The 13,684-nt window shown below is 39.7% G+C and overlaps 2 protein-coding genes across 4 annotated transcripts in view; both read left to right on the top strand.

Moving 5' to 3' along the window:
- FMO3 (flavin containing monooxygenase 3) overlaps nt 1–9,768 on the top strand; it is a 15,383-nt gene extending 5,615 nt beyond the window's left edge. For 2 of the 3 annotated variants that reach the window (XM_025043928.1, XM_006907810.2), the window contains 6 exons: nt 592–754; nt 1,951–2,093; nt 3,480–3,679; nt 5,877–6,232; nt 6,560–6,632; nt 9,336–9,768. In XM_025043928.1, the coding sequence (XP_024899696.1) occupies nt 592–754; nt 1,951–2,093; nt 3,480–3,679; nt 5,877–6,232; nt 6,560–6,632; nt 9,336–9,678 (1,278 nt within the window). In that variant the 3' untranslated portion in view covers nt 9,679–9,768. Of the gene's footprint in view, nt 1–591; nt 755–1,950; nt 2,094–3,479; nt 3,680–5,876; nt 6,233–6,559; nt 6,633–9,314 lie in introns of all 3 variants that reach the window. The other variant, XM_006907809.2, reaches the window with a different exon arrangement.
- The window catches only part of FMO2 (flavin containing monooxygenase 2), a 30,929-nt gene that overhangs the window by 2,289 nt on the left and 14,956 nt on the right, over nt 1–13,684 (top strand). Inside the window, exon 2 of the mRNA XM_006907811.1 lies at nt 9,197–9,204. The gene's annotated coding sequence lies outside the window, so the exon portion shown is untranslated. The remainder of the gene's footprint in view (nt 1–9,196; nt 9,205–13,684) is intronic.

Genomic DNA, 13,684 nt, shown 5'->3' with positions numbered 1-13,684 from the left:
ATAATTTAGAAATTATATTATATAATTTATTATAAAATTATATAATCTCAATTATAATTATTAATTATAATAAACATCATGAATTCAAATAATTATAAGAATTTGATTCAGTTAATTATAATAATTAAATATGATTACAATTGTATTTAATATAATTTAGATTTTATATATACTTTCCCTATAATCATACTATGGAGAGCAAAGGTGAGATTAAGAAAGACTGACCCCTAGGACATTCCTATATTTATGGAATAGTTGGAAGACGAAGTCAGAGAGGAAAAGAAATCGTGAATGTCCGTGGAGGGTGTCAGTACATAAATGACATGACATCCTCCGCCAGAGCACTTAGTATCGTATACCCCAAATCTACTAACGAGATGTCAAAAGAGTAAATACGTCCCAGTAAGTACTTTTCCTTGCGAAATCTGAAGATTCACTGTGACTCCTATTTTATTATCGTCCTCCCATACATTTCCCAATGACCAGGAGAGCTCATAACAGTTATTTCATCCACGGAAACACCGCTAATAAATAAACAAATAAACAAACAGAATTGTAAGTAGAAGGAATTTCTTTCTGATTTTCTTTAAGACCCTGGTTTCCAGTATAAAGAAATGTCCCAGCTTCAGAGTTACTGGCCAATGGGAAGTTGTCTCGGAAAAGAATGGGAAGCAGGAATCCACTACTTTTGACGCTGTAATGATTTGTTCGGGCCATCACGTATACCCCAATCTGCCAAGCGATTCTTTTCCTGGTAAGTCTGGAAAATATATAATAACCTGGGGACTTATACACAAACATCAAGGTTAGAATAGATCTTTCCATTGAGCGTACATAATGATTGTTAAGGTTCCAAAGATTTCAAAACAAAAATTTTGAGTTTGATGATAGGTGAGACCTAGTAATAATTGGCCTCCTGAACCCCTATACTAAAAGAATCAAGGACCTGCAAGTTTGAGATAAGATGACGACTCAGGTCCTTATCTTAGGCACACCAACTCACACATAAGTCCTGAGTGCACATGAGATCTCTGAATGAAGGTACATTCAGAAAAGTAGAGTCCAACTACCAAATTGTTTAAAGAAAGTCAATTTTTCTTATAACAGAAACATCTTTGTTATTTATAGAGAAAAGCTGGGTTTTCTAATTTCATATATATCCACATTTTTCAAATTCACTTTAGAAATCTCTGTGTGTGTGTGTGTGTGTGTGTGTGTGTGTGTGTGTGTAGTGGCACACTTCATTACTAAACTTAAGTGGCAAACATCAAATTAATACAATACACAAGCAACCTCCTTTCCTTCCTTCATTCTTTCTTTCCTTCCTTCCTTGCAATAGAAACACCTGTCCATTCAAAAATGTTGGAGTTCCCATTCAAAGCATGATTTTCATTGGCCAAGATAATTAAAAGAGTAGAGAGTCAGTAAGAATAGGAGGTCAAAACCAACAATGTTCAGAGGCAGTATCTTTCCTGTAGACTAAGAATAATTACCATCAGCTTGGAATGCTTGGGCTCAACTCCTTATCCCACTGGCTCCTTACCATATGACCTTAGACAAGTCCTTATTTGTCTCAATTTCCTTGTCTTTTAAAATAAGATAATACTAATACCAACCATTCAAAGATGTTATCAAGAGTAAATGATGAGAACGTGCAAAGCCTTTAGGAGAAGGCCCAGCCCACAGTATTAAATATTAGCTATTTTTATTATAAAAATAGAAATGTTCATAGTTAAGGGTTTTTTTTTTTCAAGACAGTAAAAGTAATTATTTGAGGGAGGGGTGTCGTGTCAAAAAACCACCAAAAGAATAAATGCATTTCAACTAGGGAATTTTTTTAAAAAATTAAGACTGATTAATGAGAAGTTTAGAAATAAAAATATCCAAAAAAGGGAGTTTTCATTATTTCTTCTGAAAATCAACTCAGACCACTCCCTATGTTCCACTTAGGCCTAGACAAGTTTCAAGGCCATTACCTCCACAGCCGGGACTACAAGGGCCCAGAAGCCTTCAAGGGGAAAAGGGTCCTCGTGATTGGCCTGGGGAACTCGGCATGTGACATTGCTGTTGAGCTCAGTCACCTGGCTACACAGGTAAGTGATCTAAAGGGTCTGAGGACACCGACCTTGAGTATGGCTATACTACTGAATCAGCAGCCTGGCACTGAGGATGATCTTTGTCACGTCATCCCACAAGGGAGCCACATGCTGTGCAGGTCCCTTAAGTCGGGGAGGACTGCAGACACCCTCCTTGTGCAGCAAAGTAATGTGGCCCATGCTAGTAAGAAGGTACATTCTGCTGGACTCAGAGGTAAGTGTGTGTGTGTATGTGTGTGTGTGTGTGTGTGCATTTCTGTTTCAATTTTATGTTCTGATAGCTTCCAAGCACGCTGGTGACTAATCAGACTCTACTTTATTTATTTATCATCTGACGGTATTTCTTATCACGTACCCTGTGAAAGGCACTCAGCTGACCACTCTGAAGGTCTGGGAGATACACAAGATTTAGTTCTTCCTACTGTTTATCCATTCAACAGCCAGTGCTCAACAAATATCAGGTGCTTCCTATGTGTCAAAATTATGTCAGACTACGAACACACACAGAAATAAAAGTCAGATTTCTTCCCAACTTCAAGGAGCAGGCAATGGGTAGAGGTGGGATGACAGATAAGCGGACCACCGCAGAAGGAGGTAATGTGACTTCAATGCCATTCAGTATGGCAGGGGCAGCACCATGGAAAGAGAACCCAACTTAGCCAGGCTGCAGGCAAAGAACGTCTCCTAGAGACTCCGAGCTGTGCCATGTGCAATCAGTAGACCCCGAAGAAACAACGTATTTTAAAGGAAATAGGTGCTCAATGAATTCTTAAATGTAAGTAGATAAAAGTTAAGAATTTTTTAAAAGTCAGATTCCCTTGGATTATTACACGAGTGGTACAATGGCCAGGCAGTGGGTTTGTCTCAGGGCCGAGGGAGCCGTCATGGTCCGAGACACCCAGCAAAGGTGCTGCTGGGTGGGTGTGTAGGGAGACCAGAGACGGAGAACAGAGTTAAATCTCTGGCATCTCCTCAGCCTGATTTCAGCTAAAGATTTAGCTACATTTCCCCCACCCAACCCAGCAACTGCCACCACCCACCACCACTGAGGTTGGCTGGATCGGCTAGTGTCCACCAGACCTACCGTGTTAGTCTACGAGTGTGTGAAGACAAAACCTGTCACGGTTGAATACAGAGCCCTCTTGTTTCAAGAAGGCAGGTCCTCATTCTTACAACAGCGAAGCATTAGCTCTCTGGGTTGGAGAAAGGGAAGAGTTCTGCCTCTACCTGGTCTTAATCATGGACAACTCATCGTGACCCACTTCTTTAAAATTGCTCCTGTCTGAATACTGAGGGAAATGTATAGAGACGTCCATAGAATTGTGTCTTATCTACTCATTTCTTAAGGAGTGACACTGATATCTATGTGGCCTTCCCCACCAGGTCATTATCAGCACCAGAAGTGGTTCCTGGGTCATGAGCCGGCTTTGGGATGATGGCTGTCCTTGGGACATGGTGTATGTCACCCGCTTTGCAAACCTCCTCTGGAATGTTCTTCCTTCATTTGTCTCTGACTGGTTATATGTCAAGAAGATGAACACGTGGTTTAAGCACGAGAACTATGGCCTGATGCCTTTAAATGGGTACTATGAATAATACGCATTTGTCATTCAAAAGAGTGGGGCGCTGGTTTAAGTTGAATTCTTTCTCTCTAGGTCTGACTTTAGTTGTCTCGCTGAGGCTGCTGGGATTAAATTGAGGACTGCATAGGTGACATTGTATGCCCAGAGGCCACGTATGGGATGAAAATCTTATTGAAATCAGTCTAGTGGGGAAAGGAGTATGGAAAAATTCAAACTGGGGATGCAGCAGGCAGCTAGATCACCCTGACATGGAGGATCCAGCTGTGGAAGCTACAAGTTAACAGTACGGAATTTTGAGAGCTGAGCTAACTCATGAATTGTGTTGGTTTGTTTTTGTTTTTGTTTTTTTTTGTTTTTTTGAGGATTATCTCATTCATGCTTATGGGTGAATGGAGATAGGAATAATAACAACAATACCTACTCCTCAAGACTGTCCTGGTGTTCACTAAGATAAAAGACGTAAGACTTACTTTGTAAACTATAAAGTGGCACAAAGTATTCGTTCTTGATAATCTCAAATTTTCTAACGCACCTCTATGGAACAATGAACAGAGTGGTGTTAATCAACACATCTCGATGAGTGGGGAGGGTCAAAACCAAAGCGCACACCTCCTCCACCACCGAAGGGTCACACTTTGGCAGGACAGTCAGGAGGCATGGGACAGACATGTCAGGTGTTGGGACTTCCCAGAACTGAGAGGCCAATGAAATTAACAAGATTCACTTGTGTCCTTCTCTATGGAGACAGAGCCCAACTTCCACTAATGAGAAAAACATTCGAGTTGGAAGTATCACTATGTCAAGAGAAAAAATATTTAAGTGGGTAGCAAAGAAAGGACTCATTGAGAAATTTCATCTCTGGCCCCTGCCAGCAAGTGCTTCATTGTGTGTAGAGAAACAGGTTAAAGAAAAGTAAGAGGCAACTGGAAACTGAAACGACAAATACAAGGCTTGGGAGCCCAACCCTCAGTCCACAGCACGTGTCCTACCTAGTCGGGCAGACCGCTAGATGCCTAGACAGAAAGAAGAGATGATTTCACATATTTGAAATTATGTTTCATGCAATAGGAGTCCCAAAGCTTGATCTGGTTAAGATTTTTTTTTTGTCTTGTAAGAGTAACTGAAAACTGTATTTTGGCTTTGTCCTTTAGACATTAATTAATACATCGTTTTGGAAATCCACTCCTAAGAACTAAGCCCCCTCCCGGAAAGGGTTCCAAGCTCCCTGAGATACTGCCGACACATCCTCACTCCCGCTCAGAACAGAAGTGGGAGACGGGAGAGGGAAACAGATTTTCCTGCGACCGACTCTTTGTCACCTGATAAGACAGAAGAAGAGGTTGCAGAATGATAGAGGTGGAGAACAGTGTGGAAGCATAGAGACAAATTCTAAGATTTATAAAGTTTCTCAGTGTTTGAGATAGTTGGAAGATGTTCCCAAACCTCTGAAGGAAACAACTCAAAATGAAGAATGTCGTCGAAAAAAACCTCATTCCTTGAATTTTGGCAGCTGAAGTGCAGGATCAAAAGTTGTTATACGTTCTTTAGTGACCAGAGTTGATGAAAGGAAACCAAAGGTGGCAATAAAACATCAGGGGGGTCGTTTTATAAACTATATCAATGTCTAACCAATGTACTGTATACTTGAAACTAATAATAAAATTAAAAAAAAAAAAAGAATCCCACCACAATGATGACGCCTTAGTTACAATAATAGCTCACTTATAATAACGATGCTTACAGGTGCCAGGCACTCTTTTAAATGCTTTACAGATTACTCATGAAATTCTCACGACAACCCCATAAGGTAGATTCTGTATTGTCCCCATTTGATGAATAAGGAAACATACTGGGATGTGGTAGCTAGTAAGAGATGGAGCCAGGCTATAAATTCGGGTCATCTCTCTCCAGAGTCAACACTCTTAATCCTTTTATTACGTCTAGGAATTAGTTTTATTCTAATCTATTTGGTGAGTCTCCAAATAGTCTAAGTACGCATAAGAGAATCTTCAAGTTTCCAGGGGCCAGACAGACAATTCCAGACAACAGAAAAAGAACTGCCCAAAAGAAGAGCTTGGTTGTCCCCAAGCTGATGCCTAACTGCTCGAATGTAGTTGCAATGCTATGGGCTGTTGCGGAGATTTCTTGGAGATGAAATAGTTTATGGCAACGGCCTTCGTCTCTTGCTTCTGCACAGCACCCTGAGGAATGAGCCTGTTTTCAACGACGAGCTCCCATCACGCATCCTGTGTGGCACCGTGTCCATCAAGCCCGGGGTGAAGGCGTTCACAGAGACCTCGGCCGTGTTCGAGGATGGGACCGTCTTTGAGGCCATCGACTTTGTCGTCTTTGCAACCGGCTATAATTATGCCTACCCCTACCTTGATGACTCCATCATCCAGAACAGGAACAAGGAGCTCTACTTGTTTAAAGGCATCTTCCCCCCGCTGATGGAGAAGCCGACCTTGGCTGTGATTGGCCTTGTCCAGTCCCTTGGGGCTGCCATCCCCACAGCCGACCAGCAAGCCCGCTGGGCTGTTAAAGTGTTTACAAGTAAGTGGGCCATCTTGTCTTCCATTCCTTTAGTCAGTGGACATTTATTAAGCACCTACTGTATGCCGAGCACTGCGCCAGATGCTGGAGATGTAACAGAAATAAGACAGATGTGCTCCATGACCTCAGAGAGCAAGTACACCGGCTCCTCAGATTTCTGTTTCTGTGAACTGTTATTCTACTAAAGATACCAAAGATAGCTCCTCTTGATACAAAATCTTTTAGGGACAGAGTTCATAAATATTGAACGAAATTCATCACATGTCATTATACATTTCTGATTGCTTTGTTTTTTTTCAATATTTCCCTCTTCGTTTCTATTTTTAGACTCATGTACCCTGCCGACTCCAAAGGAAATGATGGATGATATTGATAAGAAAATGGAGAAGAAACTCAAGTGGTAAGAGATTGTATCTGCTAATGAAATGGAACACTAGCTATAATCGCACAGTAGCAGATGGCGAATGATACTAGTTCTCCCGTATAATACTACGACACAGGTTCTCAAACAGGGCTCATTTTGGCCCCCAGGAAACATTTGACAAAGTCTGGAGACATTTTTGGTCATCATAAGTGAAGAAGGCATACTACCAGTGTCTAATGAGTAGAAACTGGGGGTGCCGCCAAACTTCCAACAGTGCAGAGGGCAGTCCGCCCACACAGAGAAGTGTCCAGTTCAAAACGCCAGTAGCGCTAAGATTCAGAAAGAGCTGTAACACTTTCCGCAAGAGCTCCATTCTCATCAAATCAGCCGCTTGTCTGTCCTAGCCACGGCAATCAAAAAAAAAAAAAAGGAAAGAAAGAAAGAAAAGATATCCAAATTGGAAAGGAAGAAGTAAAATTGTCACTATTCGCAGGTAATGTAATACCGTCTATAGAAAACTAAAGATTTCGCATAAATAAATAAATAAATAAATAAAAGAAATTCAAATAAATGAATTCAGTAAAGTTGCAGGATACAAAATTAATATTCAGAAATCTGTTTTATTTCTATATGTAAATAATGAACTATGAGAAAGAGAAACTGAGAAGACAACCCCATGTGCAATTGTATCAAAACGAAAAAAATCCCTGGGACGAAATTTAACCAATGAGGTAAAAGACCTGTACCCAGAAAATTATAACACATTGGTGAAAGAAGTATCTTGAAGAAGACACAAATAAATGGAATGATATACAGTGCTCACGAACTGGAAGAATTAAGAACATTAAAATGTCCACGCTACCCAAAGCAATCTACAGATTTCATGCAATCTCTACCAAAATACTAATAGCATTTTTCACAGAACTAGAACAAATAATCCTAAAATTTACATGGAACCAAAAAAGACCTGAATAGCCAAAGAAATCTTGAAAAAGAAGAACAAAGTTGGAGGTATCGTGCTCCATGGTTTCAAACTATAATACAAAGCTATAGTAATCAAATCAGCGTGGTACTGACACAAAAACAGACACAGATTGATGGAAACAAACCACACCTATATGGTCAATTAATCTACAACGAAAGAGGCAAGAATATACAGTGGAAAAAAGACAGTCTCTTCAAGACATGATGCTGGGAAAACTGAATGAATACATGCAAAAAAATGAAACCAGACCACTTTCTTACGCTGTATGCAAAAATAAACTCGAAATGGATGAAAGACTTAAACGTAAGACCTAAAACCATGACACTCCTAGAAGAAAACATAGGCAGTAACCTCTTTGACATGCCTTTGCAATATGTTTTGACTATGTCTCCTTGGGTAAAGTCATCAAAAGGAAAAATAAACAAACGTGAACTACATCAAAGTAAAAAGCTTTTGCAACGAACGAACAAATGGAAAAACTCATAGATACAGACAAGCCAATGTTGGTCACCAGAGGGGAAGAGGGTTGGTGGGAGACAGAACGAGTAAATGGGGTCAAACAGAAGGTAATAGAAGGAGACTAGACTTTGGGTGATGAGCACACAACAGCGTATACAGATGTTGTGTTATAAAGTTGTACATCTGAAATTTACATATTATTAACTAATGTTACCCCAATAAATTTAATTCAAAAAAAAATTAGAAGCTTTTGCACAGTGAAGGAAACTAACAATAAGATTACAAAGTGACCTACTGAATGGGATACTCGCAAATGATATACCCAGTAAGGGGTTAAACTACCCAAAAGACATAAAGAACTCATACGACATCAAAAAACAACCTGATTAAAAAATGGGCAGAGGCCCCGAATAGGCATTTCTCCAAAGACATACAGATGGTCAACAGACAGATGAAAAAATGTTCAACAGCGATAATCACCCAGAAAATGCAAATCAAAATCACACTGAGATATCACCTCACACCTGTCAGAATGGCTATTACCAAAAAGACAACAAATAACAAATGTTGGCGAGGATGTGAGAATGTATGGTTGGCGAGAAAACGGAACCCTTGTACACTGTTGGTGGGACTGTAAATTAGTGCAGCCACTATGAAAACCAATGGCGAGTCCTCAAAAAATTAACACTAGAACTACTGTATGACCCAGCGATTCCACTTTTGGGTATTTATCTAAAGAACATAGAAACAATAATTTTAAAAAATGTATACACCCCTACGTTCATTGCAGCATTGTTTATAATAGCCAAGCTCTAGAAGCAACCTGTATTCATTGCTAGGCGATGGATAAAGAAGTGGCACATTTATAGCTGGAATAAAACTGAGCCATTAAAAAAGAATAAAATCTTTCCATTCGCAACGACATGGATGGGCCTAGAGAGAACGATGTTGTGTGTTCAACTATAGCTAAAAAAATAAAATTAAAAACAAAAAGAATAGTCAAGCATTAAAAAGAAAAGTAAGTTCATCAGTCACCTTAAGACCATAGGGTCAGTTCACTCAGGCCACATGGCCAGAGGCAAAAGCTCAAAATGACATCAAACTTGTCTAAGCTATTGGGAAGAAGAGAAAAATAAAAGCTCATTCACAGCCAAAGAACAAATGGTAAATTCAGTGTTGGGGAAAGAGAGAGGCGTGGGGTACTACTGGAGGTACTGACTAAAATGTTCCTCTACTGAGATAGAAAATAAGAAACTGGTCACGACTCATCGCAATGTGTTCTTCTCTTTGCTCAGGTTTGGCCAGAGCCAGACTTTGCAGACCGATTACGTCACATACATGGACGAGCTGGGCTCCTTCATAGGGGCCAAGCCCAACATACCATGGCTGCTCCTGACTGATCCCCAGCTTGCCCTCGAGGTGTACTTCGGTCCCTGCACCCCATACCAGTTTCGACTTATGGGCCCAGGGAAGTGGGATGGAGCCAGAAAGGCCATCATGACCCAATGGGACCGAACAGTCAAGCCAATGAGGACAAGAGCTGTCAGTGAAGCTCACAGACCCCAACCCTTTTATGACCTGCTTAAAATGCTTTTATTTCCACTGCTGCTTCTTTCTGTTTTGCTTCTGTTCTATTAATGAGAAAGCTCTTTGGGTCTCAGAGTTCAGCCTAGAACTTTAATGGCGGATATGCCTATACATACAGATATATAAAATCTCATAGCTGCTTTTTCCCCTCCTGCAGATGTAAAAACGAATTCTGGCCCATTAGACTCCAAGTCTAAATAAAATGGAAATACTCAGCCTCTCTTTTCTGCTGAGAATCTATAGTCTAAAAGGCTTTTTACATGCTAAATTGGCAAGTGCGGAGATGCCTGGTATAAAAAAGACGGGAGGGTAAATGGGAGTGAGCACAGAGTTGCAGGCTGAATAAAGTTTGCTGCGGTTTATTGCTAACATATAGAAATGGAATCATTTGTTCTATGAACTTTTATGTAGATTTCATAATATTTTCTACATAATCATGTTATCTGAAAATAAAGATAGTTTTACTTCTCCCATTCCAATTTGGATGTCTTTTATTTCTTTTTGTTGCCTTCCTGCACTGGCTAGAAACTCCACTAGAATGTTGAATAAAGTAGTGAGATCAGACATCTTTGCCTTGTTCCTGATCTTAGGAATAAAGTATTCAGTCTTCCACTATTAAGTATGACGTTAGCTGTAGATTTTTTCATAAATGACCTTTAAGTTGAAGGAGTTTTCTTTTATTCCTAGTTTGCTGACAGTTTTTGATAATATTTTTATCTGCTTTTGGTATCAGTGTAATGACAGTCTCACAGAATAAGTTAGAGAGTATTCTTTCCTCTTTAATTTTCCAGAAGAGCTGTGTATGATTGGCATCCTTACTTTCTTAAATGTTTGGTAGAATTGACCAGTGAAGCCATCTTGGCCTGAAGTTCTTTGTGGGAACATTTTTAAACTACAATTCCAAGTTCTTCAGCAGAGGTAAGGTTACACACAATACGCCTTTCTTCTTGAGAGAACTTTGGCTGTCTGTGTCTTTCCAGCAGTTTGTTCTTTTCCATAAGGTAATTCAATATAGACAGTACAGTCTTTTCAACAAACGGTACTGGGACAATTAGATATTCATATGAGATGAAAAAATAATGATCTACAAACATATAGAGACATGAGGAGAACAAGAAAAAACAATATTTTCAGTGAGGGTGTCTGTGCTTCAGGAACATGTTTTGGGGTATGAGTCTCCTCCCTAACCCACACCCAACATGAGAGGGGTGTTTTCCCCAACCTAGACCCTGGCGGAAGTGTGGCGAAGTGCAGCGTCGACCCTTCAGACCTAGAATATTTGAGCCAACTGAAAATTTCTTTGGTAAATTGGTCTTGTTGAAACCTTATCCAATCAAATGGACAACATTAATTTTCATCAAACTGAATTTAATGGAATGCTATGTATAACTTCTGGGTACCTGGTCCTGTGTAACAAACAGACAAAAGTATGCCCCTTCTCATCTTTAGCAATCATGCAAAATAAAACGGGATCAAAAGAACAGTGAGGGCTAGGGACCCCGCTAACTCACAGGGCACTTCGCTCTTGTGATTGGGTGCTTAGCCGGATCATCCCTGAAACCCTTGTGTGTGTGTGTGAATGTGTATGGTATGTAGGTGACTGGATATGTCTGTGATTGAATCTAGTGTAAGGACTATAGCAGGCCAACTCATTAACAAATCGAATAAATAAAAGGTTTTTTAAAATCAGTTCATTATCAGTAATAATCACTGATTTGTAAATCAGATTGGTAGAAAAGGAAAGTTAAGAGACTGCTCTGTTTCATGTCTGATTCTTTGAAATTTGTTATTAAAGTCGAGTTGGCATATGATATCATATTACTTCAGGTGTACAGCATAGTAATTCAACACTTACATACCTTACAATGTGATCAACATGGTAAGTCTAGTAACCATCTCTCGCCGTGCAAAGATACTACAATAATATTGACCAAAGTCCCCGTGCTGTGTGCTACATCCGCATGGCTTATTTATTTCATAACTGGAAGTCTGTGCCTCTCATTTCCCTTCACCTTTTACACCCATCTCCCCCACCCCCCTCCCCTCTGGCAGCCATCGCTTTGTTCTCTATATCTATGAGTTTCTGTCTATTTTGTTTTGTTTGTTCCTGAGTTGTTTTTTTTTTTAGATCTCACACATAAGTGAGCTCATGTGGTATTTGTCTCTCTCTGTCTGACTTATTTCACTTAGCATATACTCTCTAGGTCCATCCATGTTGTAACAAATGACAAGATTTCATATATGAGTAATGAAACTTTATTGCTGAATAATATTCCATTATATATACATACATATATGTATGTGTATGTATGTACACATCACATTTTCCTTATCCATCTATTGATAGACATTTAGGTTGCTTCCATATCTTGGCTGTTGTGAATAATGCTGCAATAGACACATGAATGCCTATACCTTTTTGAATTAAGTGTTTTCATTTTATTCAAATAGATACCCAGAAGTGGAATTGCTGGGTCATATGGTAGTTCTAGTTTTAGGTTTTGTTGAAACCTTTCTACCGTGTTCCATAGTGGCCATGCCAATTCACAATCCCACCAACAGTGTGAGAGGGGTCCCTTTCCTCGACATCCTTGCCAATGTTGGTTACTTTTTGCCTTTCTGATAACAGCCAAACTGACAGGTGTGAGGTGACATCTCATTGTGGTTTTGACTCGCATTTCCCTGATGACTAGTGATGTTGAGTATCTTTTCATGTGTCTGTTGGTGACCTGTATGTCTTTAGAAAAATGTCCATTCAGTCCCTCTGCCCATTTTTAAACTAAACTGATTTTTTTTTAGGTTGAATTCTATGAATTCTCTATATTTTTAGATATTAGCCCCTTATCGTTTGCAAATATCTTCTCCAATTCAGTGAGCTGCCTTTCTGTTTTGTTGCCGGTTTCCTTCGATGTCAAAGCTTTTTAGTTTGATATAATCGTGTTTATTGTTGCTTTTGTTGTCCTCACTTGGAGAGACATGTCCAAAAACATATTTCTAAGACCTATGTCAAAGAGGTTACTGCCTATGTTTTCTTCTAGGAGTTTTATGGTTTCTGGTCTTACATTTAAGACTTTAATCCATTTCGAGGTGGGGTTTTTTTCTATAAAGAAAAAAATTTCATTTTTTTTTCCATGTAGCCATCCAGTTTTCCCAGCACCATTTATCAAAGAGACTATCTCGTCCCCATGATATAGTCTTGCTTCCTTTGTTATAAATTAACTGACCACCTAAGGTTTATTTCAATAGCCTCTAGATTTAGTCTTCCTAATTAATGTCAGCGCTAATAACTTAGATCATAAACAAAGGTAAGTTATCCAATTCTATAAGAGAGCCATGGACAGGAAGATCTTAGTACCACTAGGTTCATCCAAGCTAGTGTACATGCGGCAGAAAAACCAAGATGAGCTGTGAGTCTGGTCCGAGTAAGTAATCCAGGAAGAGACGAGCATAGCATGCTGGGATCTAGAAACTGTCACGTGTACGAAAGCCAGGCCAGGACAAGTCTGAGATCAGGGACACAATCTGCTTTATTCATCCAGGTACAGCGGCATGCCAGAAATAGTGCCTAACATATAGAAATGAATACTTGTTGGATAACTAATCCATCAACCAAATGAGAATTCATGCAGCCATTAAAAAAAAAAATGGATATAAAGGTATTGATACTCCAGAAAGTGAAAAATCAAGTTAGAAATCACACTTAGAGTGTGATTTCATCTTTGTCTGTGTGTATTTATAAATACCTGGAAAAGATACACCGACATATCAACAGTGGTTCTATCTCTGTATGATGGCATGAGGGATGATTTCAGATGCTTTTTATTTATCCATTTTTGCTAATTTGCAAGTAACTGTGTTTTGAAGTAACTGTGTGATCCGTGTCCAAGTGTATATACAGTGGCGTTGCCGTGAAGACATTCCTCCATGACCCTGGACCTCAGAATGTGGGTGTCTCACTAAGCCTCAGAACTAACAAAGTCCCTGGAGTTTCAGAGGACACTGGAGGAGTGAGAGGCCCCTCCCATTTCTTACAGCCTCCTCCGACTCTTAACACTCT

This window comes from Pteropus alecto, unplaced genomic scaffold, assembly GCF_000325575.1.
Source record: "Pteropus alecto unplaced genomic scaffold, ASM32557v1 scaffold101, whole genome shotgun sequence".
Classification (NCBI taxonomy): Eukaryota; Metazoa; Chordata; class Mammalia; order Chiroptera; family Pteropodidae; genus Pteropus; species Pteropus alecto.
This window is presented reverse-complemented; position numbering and strand designations above follow the sequence as displayed.